Source organism: Ambystoma mexicanum, chromosome 5q, assembly GCF_040938575.1.
Source record: "Ambystoma mexicanum isolate Mex_15411 chromosome 5q, UKY_AmexF1_1, whole genome shotgun sequence".
NCBI classification, from domain to species: Eukaryota; Metazoa; Chordata; class Amphibia; order Caudata; family Ambystomatidae; genus Ambystoma; species Ambystoma mexicanum.
In genome coordinates this window covers 400757986-400771796 of record NC_090933.1, presented here as the reverse complement: position 1 = coordinate 400771796, position 13811 = coordinate 400757986, and the positions used below count along the sequence as shown (strand labels likewise).

Here is a 13811-nt window from a genome sequence, read left to right as displayed (position 1 = left end):
TTACGCCACAGCACAAATGAGGGTGATTTGGGAATGGCTTCTGCAGGGGAAGGGAAAGCAATGGACTCAAATGGACAGATCAGTGGCTCAACATGACCTGGGGGAAATGTTGTGGCTCCTGCGCAGTAGTAGACCACAAAACCTTTAGAAGTGTGCCATCACAAAAACCCTAGTGGACACATGGGATAGAGTGGTAAAAGACAAAGGGATAACGACTTACCCATCACCGTTTACCCCAATATTCAATAATAAGGAATTCCACCCAGGACAAGAGCTGGGGGCCTTTGAAAGGTGGACAAAAGGTGGATGTAGGAAGATCAGGGACATGTTCACGGGGGATAGGGTTAAAACCTTCCATGAATGCAAACAAGACTTTGCGGTGGGACAAGGCTAAAGGTTGCAATATTTTCAATTAAGACACTGGGTTATGAATAGGGAGGTGAGACGAGCCGCCACTAGACAGCTCACCCAGTTCAAGAAGTTCCTCTTGACGAATGACGGGGCCAAGGGCCTAATCTCAGGCCTGTACAAATTACTTGAAGAAGTGGCACCACCACGAAGATGGCCTAACATGGACGGATGGGACCGAATGGTAGGCAAGGCGATAACAACGGAGGAATGGGAAGATCTTGGGAGAAAAATACCAAACGTAGGCAGGGCGGCACAACTTCAGGAGGCTTGGTATAAATACTTGTTTGGTTGGCACTACACTCTGGCACGCCTTCATAGAATATTCCCGGAAGTTTCCCAGTAGTGCTGGGGGGGTGTGGGGAAGTGGGAACCACAGAGCACATATGGTGGGAATGCACCAGGATCTGTCCATTCTGGGAGGTAATCCTTCAAGCACAGGCACACGCTTTCGGGGAGAGGGTGGGTAGGGACCCTAAACTCGTCCTCTTGGGCTTGTGAGAATTGAAGGAGGAGGGGGAAAATCAGAGTATGGAAAGGGCCAGGGCTATAATGACACTGATGGCCATGACCCTCATAGCGCAGAAGTGGAAGGGGCCCACGATTCCGACGGAGCAGGATTGGCTCCGGAAGGTATAGCAACTGGTAGCCTTGGAATGGGCCACATATGCTACGAACAATAACCTTCAGAAATTTGCCTCGGATTGGGGAGAAACTCTCACCTTCCTGGAAGGAGACTTTTTAGCACAATGGTGCCCACAAAGACTGAAACTCCTGGACCTACACTAAGGCGAAAGTACAGCGGTCCTACAGAGAGGCCTCTTCAGAAACAGTCTTCTGCCATGTGTTTGAGGGGGTCGTCTATGGGTCTATGGAGGGGAGGAAGGAGCAGGAGGGGGACAATGTTTATCTGGTTGTAAAATCAATAGAGATGTTTAAAAAAATAATAAGGCCATTGTTGCTAGCAATTTCTTTATATTTTGATTGCATATCTAACATGTGCACGCATGCATCAATTGAAACTCAAATTTTGCAGCACAAAGTGTATATATAAACCTGTCTTGTATAAAAACCTTATAAGACACAACTGAGGCAAACCTGTTGAATGCTTGATTGAATAAGTGAAAAAGGTCCCTGTCAGAAACTAGTACGCTTGCACAAAAATGGTTAACCATAAACAATGTTTGGCCCTTTTGCCCATCCTCACAGATCCTTGGTTAGTGGTGGCACTGAAGAGCCAAACATTGATGCATGGGGTACTTGTCTGAAGCTGGATCATAATTGCCCAGAAAGGTGATAATATATACATTGCAACAACCTAGTTTACAGTATGGATCTGTACTATCATTGTTTCCCTAAAGGTGGTAAACGGGGCGGAGAGGCATACTTCGCTTAAGTGTTGGTCTGTGCTAAATTGAGTGAGATGCTGGTGAACTGAATCGTAGAGTCTGAAGTAGGGTCACCAGAAGAAATGCAATGAATTGCTGATGGAAACACAGAACTGCTGATGGACACCAGGGCTTTGAATGAACAACCGTTCTAATCCCGAACACGACGGTCTGACATACTGTTACGTTGGGTTCTCCTTTCCCAGTCTGTGAAATGCACCTTTACCTTGACCACCACTGCTGCTGTTGACGCAGCGGTGCCAAGCCTACATGAGTTAAGGCTGTGGAATCCAAAACACAGCGGAAACCTCACTCAACAAATAAAGGTGTAAACCTTTGTTCAAGACAGAGTCCTTCCAACTAGGATAGTATTTTTTACATAATATATCCTGCCCTTTCAGACCCCTTCACTGTAAGGTAATTCCAGCCCATACTTCTGGACCTGAAATAGAGATGGCCCCATTTTACATTCAGGGTTTACCTCTCTATGCAGGCACTAGAATAGCATTTCCATTCGAACCGGGATTATTGCAGTGTCTGCTCAGTGATCTGCATTTTAAAAATGCTGAAAGAATCCTCCAGTAGAAAATCAAGCAGTTTGCCTACCTGGGAGACTGGGGACCTTTTGGATGCTGACACAGTGCCCAGTCCTCCTTGAAGGAACCCCAGAAGAGGAGATTCCCCCAGAAGGAATGAGGAGCTAATAAGCTGTGGGGTTTGGTAGTCAGAGTATGCTGAAGGGACCACAGATCGTCTACAGTTGGCAAGAGAGAGAACGCTCCTCTGAGGAGGAAATGCAGGAGCTGTGCACTGGATGGGCAGAGAGAAGCCAGAGGGGAAGAAGCCGTGAAGCGAGAAGGAGGACCCGAGCACGGTCCAAGCTAGAAGGACCGTTCCGGCTGATGCTGATTCAAACCTCAGGACACCATAGGCTCCGGTGAACCTCCTGCAAGGCAGGATGCGCCGCTGGGCAGAGAGAGACACCCGCAGACCCGCTGCAGACCCCAGCTGGAGAAACGCCAGTACCTGCCGAGAAGCAGGAAATGGGTACGTGGGTTTTCCAGGTGGAGTTGGAGTTCCGGGGAAGCCTGGGGTTGAATGCAAACTTTGGAGAAGGAGGATCTGGGACCTTGAAGGGGCATTGCAAGTCTGGGAACTACCCCCATATGGAAAGAAAAGTATAAGAGAGCCGGGGACCCTGAGAAACCCCAAGAGAAAGGAATCATACGTTTAGCAGGAGAGTGAACCAAACAGATATGATAACGAATACATGAGCCACGAGAGGATATTAGCTTGGCAGGAGAGTGAACCAAGCTATATTGCGAGTTTGGGACCCGCACCCATGTGTTAGACAAGTGCCTAACATGATCAAGAGACAGTCCACTTGGCAGGAGAGTGAACCAAGATATATCGCGAGTCTGGGGACCTGCACCCATGTGAGAGATTGAAAGGCTCAAGGACCCCGGAAATTGGTGAAAAGGAATCCTACATACATTTTAAACTAACTGTATCAAATTGACAAGATAAAGAATTGTGAAACTAAGCAACATATCCCTGTGAATTGTCCAGTGACATTTGCCTAAGAGGGTAAAGGGGCTTTAGAGCCCAAAAGAAACGAAGCTGAGAAGTCTAGGGGAAAGGAGCATAAACTTAACCTGAGAATCTTACATTTATGAACATTGTTTTTCAACTCTTTTTATTAGCAGAGAGACTGGGAACTTTTCTGTTGATTGAAACACAAAGAACACTTTAAGAAGAGATCATCCTTGCACAGTTGCTTTAGACTATTAATGTTGGGGACAGAAGCAGGTTTTTGGACACAGCAGTGACAGACATTTTACTTTTGACTTACTGACAATTTCACTTGTTTTCTAGACACCATTCACCATTGTGTCTGAGCCTTACTTCTGCACCCTTTCACCATCAAGAAAGATGATTGTATCAAACCTAATGAGCACTGCATAGGTGTATCTAAAGGGATTTAAGATATAATAGTTGCTGATCTATGTATGTTGGTGAAAGTAATTAGAATGTTGATGGGAAAGTTGATGGCCAAGTGAATTGGTGCAGATGGAACCACTACCCTTTTGTTGAAATTTCAGAAGACCAGGACGGAGTCTCTCAGTGTTTATGAACACCTCCTGTGAATATCACCTGCGAGTTTCAAACCCTCCGGCTCTCATCATTGAACATGTACACAAATTGCTGATTTCTTGAAGCCACCCTTAGAGCACCCGTGGCTGATAACATGGAGGTTCTTATGTTTTCAGTGCAAACAATTTGCCATATGGGCTTACAGAGATATTGCAGAAATCTGAGTCGCTGGTGAGATTATCCAATAATAATCCTTCTGAGGTCACATGGCAGACAGAGGGGAATAAGCTATTTGGTGAATAAGCTATTTGACCTGCCGAAAGGTTGCCACCCCAGGTTGTGTCTGATATTTCCAGCCGTCTTCTATACTCTATGGATCATGCTGGCAAATTGTAACACTGCACAAGAAGCAACACTCTTTAATGGCCACCAAAGGTAAATATCTTGGAGAGGGTGGATGCACAGAAATTAATTTCAGGCCCATCTGTGGATAACAAAAGCCTGTAACCAGCTAGAAGCAAACTCCTCACCCAGAGACTTTGCAAACACCTTTTAAAGCTTAATACACTCTGCTAAGTATCAAATTGGTGAAACATCTTGCAAGACAAGCAACACTAGGTTGAGCATACACTCTCTTGTACAAGTACTTTCTAAATGTTTAAAACACACTAGGAAACCGGTTCATTGTAAAGCAATGCCACCATAGTTATACTGTGAAAGCAGAGTTAATTGGAATTTATTTATTTTATTTTATTTATATATTTATAACGTGCCGCAGCTCGCAAGCATCAGGGCGCGACAAAAACACAAGGACTGAGGAATCACGGGACTACACAGAACAGAGAAGAGATGGACTCAAAATGAGTCCGGAGCTGAATATATGTCAGATTACCGAAAGAGTAATGTTTTCAGCTGCTTTCTAAAGGAGAGGAAATTACTTTCCAGCCTAAGATTGCCGGGTAGCTCATTCCAGAGAGTAATGGCTTTGGTGGGAAAAGCCCTGCCTAGGCCAGTGGCTTTTACTCTGGCATGGCCGGATTGGAGTAGCCCTTGTTTGACCGATCTTAAACTTCGGCTTGGTTAATACCATTTGAATTCCTTTTTTAGGTATGTTGGGGCCGCGCCGTATAGACAGCGGCAGACCAGCGTCAAAGATTTGAATTTGATGCGCTCCTCTATGGCGAGCCAATGAAGGCCAATTCTGTCTTGGGTTATTGCGGTCACGCTTGGGTTTTCCAGGAATGGATCTAACTGCATTATTTTGGATTGTTTGGCATTGCTTAATGTCGCTGTTGCTAGATCCAAGCATCAATGCATTACCATAATCGAGGCATGATAGAATGGTGGCTCTAGCGATGGTAGCGCTATTTCTGGCATTAAGGAATGGCCTAATGTGACATCATAATCTCTGATAGTACTGGCAATTTCTTTTTAGATCTGAGACCTGTGCCTCTGCTCCTAATGAGGATTGCAGATATATGCCAAGTGTGTTAACCTTGTTTGTGACTGTGATGTTGGAGTCTTTTATGTTGAATGTAGAATAGGCTGGACCTAGATTAGATAAGGCTTTTGTGGATCCAAATGTCATAAGTTCTGTTTTGTAACAATTTGGACACATCCAGTGAGCTGTCATCCAATTCTCAATGGTGTTGCAAATGTCTGATAGTCTGTTGTTGTCTGCAGTGTGGTCTCTACAGAGTTCCAAGATTAATTGCGTGTCAAATGCAAAATTTGTGAAATAAATCCCCAATTGTGAGAGGAGGGTGCAGAGACAGCGAATGTATGGGTTAAAAAGAAGAGGGGACAAGCTAGCTCCCTGTGGGACGCCACAATCTATGGGGTTGGAGCTAGTGGAATGTCTGCCCTAGGTGGTTTTGGATTTTCTGTCCTCCAAGAAGGAGGATATCCATTCAATGGCTTCCTCTGAGCAGTTTACTGCTTTATTTAGAGCCCCTCAGAGCTTCCCATGATCTAATAAGTCGAAAGCTGCCGAGAGGTCAAAGAGGATGAGCAGGCCTGACTTTCCTTTGTCAAGGATACTCAGCATCTTGGTTTGAAGGTCGAATAGTGCAGATTCGGTGCTGTGTGCACTTCTAAAACCTGATTGCTGGGAGTGTAGTAGGTCATGCTTGTCAACATATTCTTGAAGTTGGTGCGTAGCTATTTTGTCGAGAATTTTCAACAAGAAGTTGCAATTTGTGATAGGCCTGAGATTAGCTGGATTCTGCTGGTCTAGACCATGCTTTTTCACCAATGGTGTGACTGTAACCGTTTTTATACCAGTAGGAACTTTTCGGTCTCTAAATGACGAGTTTGTCATGCAGCATAGAAATGGTACAAAGATTCCTGCGTTATCTAGTGTGAGTTTGGGGGGGGGTAGTATGTTTTCGGTGCATGAAGTACAGTTTATAGAGGAGAGGGTGTTTAGCATGTTTTCTAGTGAAATTGGTGTAAACTGAAATTTGGGTACTTTTATTTCTGAACCAGCCATATGGTAGGTAGGTGGAATGTCTGTAACTTTACAATTTAAGATGGTGTCTCTAGCTTTTAGGAATGGTGCCAAAGCGTCACACTTGGTGGGACGGGTATGCCCAGATGTCGGTCCCATGCCTGGTGGGCCTAGAGACCCAAGATACTCCTCACATGGCAGTGATCTTCATTTCAAAGGCCGTGGGTCGGCCTAGCAAATTATTTCCCGGCACTTCTCCTTGAAGAACATGCAGCTCTGCCATGGCTTGTCTCCCTTTGCAGTTCAGTTGCATCGAGAACTTTCCACGGCTGTGAACGGAAGACAGCACAGTGGAAACATGCTGGTGTTGGAAGCAAGACCACGCAGTGCAACCAAGGTTCGAATCCTGGATACGCGCTTAGAAACCGAAATTGGGTATTAAGCACGTTATAAAAAAAAAATGAAATAAATAAATAAAAAACCTGATTCCGAACGGGCCCTTGGCCGGCCTGTTGAAATACCTTCAGTTCCAACAGCTCCAACACTGGCGGATGTGCCATCTTGCAAAATTCCGATATAGGCACATGATAATCTGTGTGTCTCCCGTGTCGTTGACGAACTTGGCAGGGTGTTGACCCACTTGAATGTCAATATTTCCTTCTGGGGCAATCATCACGTCAGTCATCACCACGTCAGTCATCATGTATGCATATTCCAGTTGACTTCTCTATTGCTCCGGTGCAGGTGGCGGTGACCTTCCGGTGATCTGCCAAATGTAAATGACCAAGTCCCTTCTCGCGTAGGTGCCTCTCCTAAGCCCATGAGCATGTGGATTGCAATCTAGTCTAGTCCCACTAGGACCGCCTCCTTGTGTCCTGTTCGGCAGCACATTGCATACTCTTGCCATATGGTTTTCCCGCCCAAAGTTGGTGCACTTCTGTCCAAAGGCAGGGCATCATGTTCCTTCCTCGTGGGGAAAAGGCAGACCACACCTGTAGCACTTTCTGGCTGTATCATATCTTCTTGGCGGGGCGGTCCCACCGTTGTTGCTTCTCCCACATTGACTGATGTAATATACACTTGCTCTTTCACCTGTCCCTTGCGTAGCTTGCGAGTCTGCTCTTGCTTCAGTCCGTGTCATTTGTAGAATGGTGGCAAGCGGAATCCGTTCCCAGAGTAATTTTTTCCTAAAGGTGGACGATAAGCACCCTCCGATGATCCTTAACCTGATGGCCTCATCATTCAAGAATTAATTAAAGTCACAATGAGCGACCAAGTTGCACAATCGAGTCGCAAATGCATCCAGGGACTCACCAGTCATTTGACAGGCTGTGTTGAAGATGTATCTGTCATGGTCTATGTTGCGCTGAGGGTCGAAGTACGTACGTAGAGCCTCCTTGAGCCCCTCATACGTCTTGACTTCTTCAGGCGGGAACGCGGGGATGAGATCTTCAACATTGTCACCAACTAGGTTAATAAGTAATCTTCTGGCAAACTTGTCTGGAGCCTTTTCGTCATAGGCTGCCATGTAGTTCTCAAATCTCCGTAGCCATCTCTCCCATCTCTGTCCCAGGACTTGTTGATGACCCATATCGAAAAGGGCCTGGTTGACCAAGTGCAGCAGCATTGGGCCCTTCATCAGATGCCTCACATTTCCACCTCTGTCTCTCTTCATTCGCCGACATCTTGCTGCAGTCAAACCCTCCTCAGTTGTGCACATTTGTTGAAAGACCCCAGGGTGCAACCACATGCTGTAATTCCTTTCCCTTTCTTTTCTATGTGAGGAGGTGTAGAAATCCCATCCTCATCGCCAGATTTCACATCCCCATGCAGAGAATATCCTTCTGCCCCTTCTTAGGCACTAGCACGTGGCAGCGCTGAAATGAGGGACAAGGAGCCAAATGGAATGGGATGCTTGCTTTATTAATACTTTCCCTTTCTGCCGCAAACGCAGTAAAAAGTCCCTCTGCGCATGCATGAGCATGCGCAAGCCCCATTGGCTGTGTTCAGCGTGTCAAGGTTTCTCGTCACGCCAAGTTAACTGTGTCCGTGCCGGACACGACAGCCTAGAGTGCAAACAATCCTAAATGGCACCTGCAATGTATGCCTATCTAGGTCGGAGTTTGAGCCAGGTGGAAATGCTATCGAATTTCTTTGGTGGAGTGGATGGTGTTGGCACATTCACAAACTGGGATTCGTGCCCCCACTCCACCATAGAAAAACATAAAATGTAGAGATCTGTAAAATGCTTGTGTAAATGCTTTATGCATTGATACTTTTTGTGAATGCTTTTTATGAAGCTCCACAGTTAATATGATTCTCTAAGTACCATAAACCGTTTATAAGCTCTGTCATGTGTGTCAATACATTGTGGGGATTTTCAAAGCTTTTCTACAGATTTACCCAAACTACCTCCATATTGCTCACGTTTTTGTGGGCCAAAAGGTCTAATTCAACATCCAAAAGCACTATTTAGTATAGGTCCTGTCTTATTTAATGTTAGAACGCATGCAGCCTTTTTTGTTTATCCAGATGATTCAAATCAAGCAGTGTAAGCAATCTTTGCAAAACGACGTCTTCACTCAGGCCATCTTCACCAACTGAGTATTTTCTCTGTATCAGCACGACCCACGCAGACAATCAAGAGGTACTAATAAGAAGAAAAAGAGTGTAGCCTTCAATCTGCAGACTCAGAAACCCACACTGATCCTTCAATTTAATGTACCAATTCCAGCCTCTCTTGAATGTCAGTTACCCACATTCTATTCCATGCCATCTCTCTCCGAACTGTCTATCATCTTTTGTCATTTGAATTTTTGGCATCATCTGACCCTCGGCAGTAATTGCACTCTACCTCACATTATGCTCTTCCTGCATCTGAATCTGAACTGTACTCACCCCTCATCAAAGAAATGATCTCTTTGGGCTCTAGGATAAAGGCCGTTTCTAAAAGCCATGTCATTTGACTGTTTTCCAAACGTTGTAGGTCGGCACATGGAGCATGTTGTAACCTCCCCCCAGCCCTCTCCCACCCGAATAAAAACAAAAATATTATTTCAACTGGGCACCTGACCTAAAGTGAATTAGCAGATCAATGGAAGTGGTGCAAAGGAGAAGGAAGTTTAGTCCTGGGTGAAAACAACCAATCCTTAGCATCTGCAGCCAAAATGGCTACTTTGTTAGCTTATAGCTTGTGAGAAAAAGTTGTGACAATATACACACAGCTGTCTTGGTTAAACAAAAAACGAAGAATTGGCCTGTGGGTACTTGTTAGCAAGTGAGCTAGATGTAATACTGGCTTGGCTGCTAATAAATTGATTTCTAATTTTCTCTTTTCTTTTGAATTCTATTTTGCAGCGAGCTCATCAAGACTGCAGATGGAGGGCAAATTTCTCTGGATTGGTTTGAAAATGACGTCAGCACTTCTTACCCAGATGCCCACACAAGACCCACTGTCATTTTATTGCCAGGACTGACCGGAACCAGCAGAGAATCCTACATACTTCATATGATTCAGCAAAGCGCAGCATTGGGCTACAGGTATTTTATGATCAGCTGTTTTAAATGTATCTATTTTTCCTTAACCCCACGAACCATTTTAGCTTGAATATTGTATTAGGTTTCTAAAGCTAATAGACTAGGATTCAGTGTCCCCAAGCATCTTGCGCTTTTAACTAATACATTTTATAAAGAAAAAATCAAATGCACGGCATAGTCATTCCTTTTCCTACATGTTTACAACGGCATAGATTCTGGCTCTCCCATCGTTCAACAAGCTTCCAGTTCTTGACTATAACATACTAAGGACTTCTTTGTGCGAGTTCTTGTGACATCCCTGCATCTCAGCCTCTGGGTGGCGCTGTCTGCAGACCCACCGGGCATTGTCAACCATCACCAAAGAAGACCCTGAAGCACTATTTAATATTTCATTGCAGAAATCTGTATTTTCCGAAACATGGACTATCAGTCGGAGAATGCACCTGAGAAATATCTGGAAAACCCAGCAGCCCAACCCAGAAACTCTTTTGGAATTTCAGTGGCAGACACACTGATTTTGCTGTAACTGGAAGGAGACAGACTCGTTTTAATGGTCTGCTACACTCAAAACGCCACAAAAAATACAATTACTTTGTTTCTATTAAAAACACCTGGAGTTTATCAGCACTGGATCCTCTCCTAAAGTCTATGTCGGGGATTTCCATTAACCACACCTGTCACTGCTTGCATGAAGGCCAATCATGGAGCTCCACCCAGGATTTTCTCCCTGCCAGCACTGCTTATAAGCTGCCACGCCCTCAAGTTTCGTTTTCTTGCATTGGATTCGGAAACTTGTGTGGCTGCAACCCATTTGAAATCACTCTCTGCCTTGCTTAACATTCTGCCTTGTGCTTTACCTATAACGCTTCCCTGATCCTTTACTAGCTTGCTCCAATTCACACAGCCCTGCCTTTGAGGCTCAGCCCTGCACTCTCTGCCTGATTCTAGTATGTTTTCTTCTTCCCTTTGTGCTCTAGTACTGCAGAAATGAACCCCTGTTTCTTGCGCTGATTTCCTGCAACTCCCTGCCCTTGCTTATTGGGCTGTGTCCTTGCAGCTTTCATCCTCTGTTACTTGCACTGTTTCCATTCAGCCTCCTTCTCTGCTCCCTGCTCTGCCATTCCCTTGCTCTTTCAGGTCTATTTAGTCTCAAGCTTTACCCCCCTCAGTCACACTGTTTGCCTTGCTGTTTGCACCATTTTCCCTTCATTTTAGTCCTACGTTCAAACGCCTTTCCTTGAACAGTTGTGTGTTTTGAGTTCAGTCTTCCAGCCTGCTTTTGTTACCTAGATTAATTTACCTTGTACCAGTAACCTGCTCACTTTCCTTGTACCAGTTCCTTGCCTCTGTTACCTTGTACCAGTTCCTTGCCTCTATTACCTGGTATCAGTGCTATAGGTTTCTGCTTTCCCTGTTCCTGTTTTCCTGTTGTGAATCCTCCTTCCCTTTTGGGGCTCTTAGTGTTTGGCAAGTGTTTTATGGGGTCTGCACCTGTGCCTCTGTGTATTCCTTTGTACAGAAGTTGGCTCCTATTTTTATTAAGTGTTTACAGTTTATACATAAACTTTTACACTGTTTTATATCACAAGCAGAACCAATTATGTTACTTGTTAAAAAATTCTTAAACCTGACACTTAAGTCCTTATTGCTGGCTAGATGTCCCTATCCAGAAGACGAACTGTCCCTTCTGATGTAATAACCCTAGTTGGACGCTGGTGTATCGACTAACCGGGGAAGAAGGGAAAAAGGGGAGAATGGTTAGTGCTCTCCCTAGCCTGGCTCACTACTTTCCTATGGTAAAAGGCTGCATACTGGGGTCAGTCAACCATTGATTTTAATAGTGTTGCTGACCTTTCGTGTGTCTTACCATAAAATACGATGGAGCCGCCTCCATCTCGTGAACTAATTCCACTGTAATTGCTAAAAATATCTCTATGTCCTATATAGCAGACCTCTACAGAGTTATTGTATGTCTGGTAGGTTGGAATAGCAACTGGTTCAACCAATGTCTCTACAGAGTTGTTGTGTGTCTGATAGGTTGGGATAACAACTAATTCCACCAATGTCGACCGGTTTCAGCGGGATTCTATATTGTCCGCTTTCTTCAGGACCTATTATGCTGATTGTGCTTCAACATATGGACATATGCCCCATTGTTCAAAACAGTCCATTTAATTGCTGTCTTCTGATTCCTTTTTCTGGAGCGGATATCTTCCGCAAAGTCGTGACATCTTTCTTTTTGTGTCCTGTTGCCTACAAGGCAAAATGTATACATATCAGGGGACTAGGCTTGTATTCGTATGACTACTGAATATTTTATTACGATGTCCCTGTTCATCCTTACCCAAAGCTTGTTGCCTGTGTGATCTTGGCTTTTGCTTCGGTGTCTTCAAGAGGGTGGGTAGAGCCCTACAATATAAGTACCCAACCGTGAGTCATCTGTGCATATATTTAGTAATTCCAACTCAGTATCACATAGTGTATAATAGAACAGAGGGAGTTCAACTTGTATGTGTGGTGAATTTCCACGATCATTTCGTGGTTAAATTACAACTGCATATTGATTGCAGCATTTGCCTGCAAATGACATGGCATCGTCAGGTTAGATAGTCTCATATTTCTCATGGGTGTCTAGAGATTATTAGCAAGGCTTTTTTAGCATAAGTTTCAATCAGTTCCTTTTTCTATATATATGGATCTTGTATATCGAGTTCTCTATCGAATTTTCAATCAATCCCATGTTCAGTATCTCATTCTGCCCATTGGTTTGTTGAGCGTTACTACATGACTCGCAAGATCTAAATGCGTGTGTGTTGCATATGTTTATGGGAGCCAGATTGTTCCATTCATCGGACCGAGCAAACCTTGCAGCTTAAAGCGGGGGCTCGTTGTCATTGCCCTAACGGTTTGTTGCTATGCGTATTCCTTTGTAAGTCTATGTTCCCATCTATTTATGGGAACCAGATTGTTCCATTCATCGGATCGAGCGAACCTCGCATCCGATGTTGAACTGTTAACATGGGCTCGATATAATTACCCTAACGATTTCTGGTGTACAACGGTTATTGCTATGCGCATTCCTTTGTAAATCTGTGTTCTCATCTCAACAAAAAAACATATCTGAACAATCTGCCACCCGACCAAACTCGATATCGACATGGAGGCGGCCGTTCAGGACCTGATGCGTGGCATGCAAGAACTAACAACAGAGGTACAGAATCTAAAGGCGGAAAACGCCGCTCTCAAACAATTAGTTCTATGCCGTGATTCTATCACAAAAGAAAGTGGCCCTCATTACAACATCGGCACTAAACCATGGCGCTATTAGCACCATGGTTGGTGCCTGTGTTGTAACGGGTCCGCCATAGTTCAATGGGGAATTACCACCCCATTCCAAGGTTGGCGGGGCGGTAATTCCCCATTGAACCATGGCCCTTGCCCATTCCCATTTTCGCCCCATAGGGCTCTATGGGAATGGGGAAGGCGCTAATTACGGTACCGCAAATTGCGGTACTGTACTTAGCACCAAGGTCGCTTTGCGGGTCCCTACTTTAACGGCTTGTGTAGACCAGCCGTTAAGGTCGGGTCCCCCAAAGGGACCTCGTAATCAGGCGCTAATGGGTTAACGGTGCCGCAGCCTTTTACGGCGCCGTTAACCCATTAGCGCCAGGGTCGTAATGAGGCCCAGTGTGTTGCTGGGCGGCATAGTTGACAAATACGATGGCAAAAACCCTTTGTGGATTCCTGGATTCATGTTTGGTCCACTTTACTTTACTTTTAAGCCCTACTACTTTTCGACTCCCAGGGCTAAAGTGGGTTTCATAATTTCTCACCTTTCAGGAAATGCCTTAACCTGGGCTACGCCCTTCGTTAATTCCGGCGATGCTCTCCTAGATGACTATGATGGCTTCATACAGACCCTTAAAACCATGTTT

The 13811-nt window shown here is 44.9% G+C and overlaps 1 protein-coding gene across 1 annotated transcript in view; it reads left to right on the top strand.

Moving 5' to 3' along the window:
• Positions 1-13811, top strand: part of ABHD3 (abhydrolase domain containing 3, phospholipase) — a 582671-nt gene that overhangs the window by 83588 nt on the left and 485272 nt on the right. The window contains exon 3 of the mRNA XM_069620889.1: positions 9697-9879. Coding sequence (XP_069476990.1) covers positions 9697-9879 — 183 coding nt within the window. The remainder of the gene's footprint in view (positions 1-9696; positions 9880-13811) is intronic.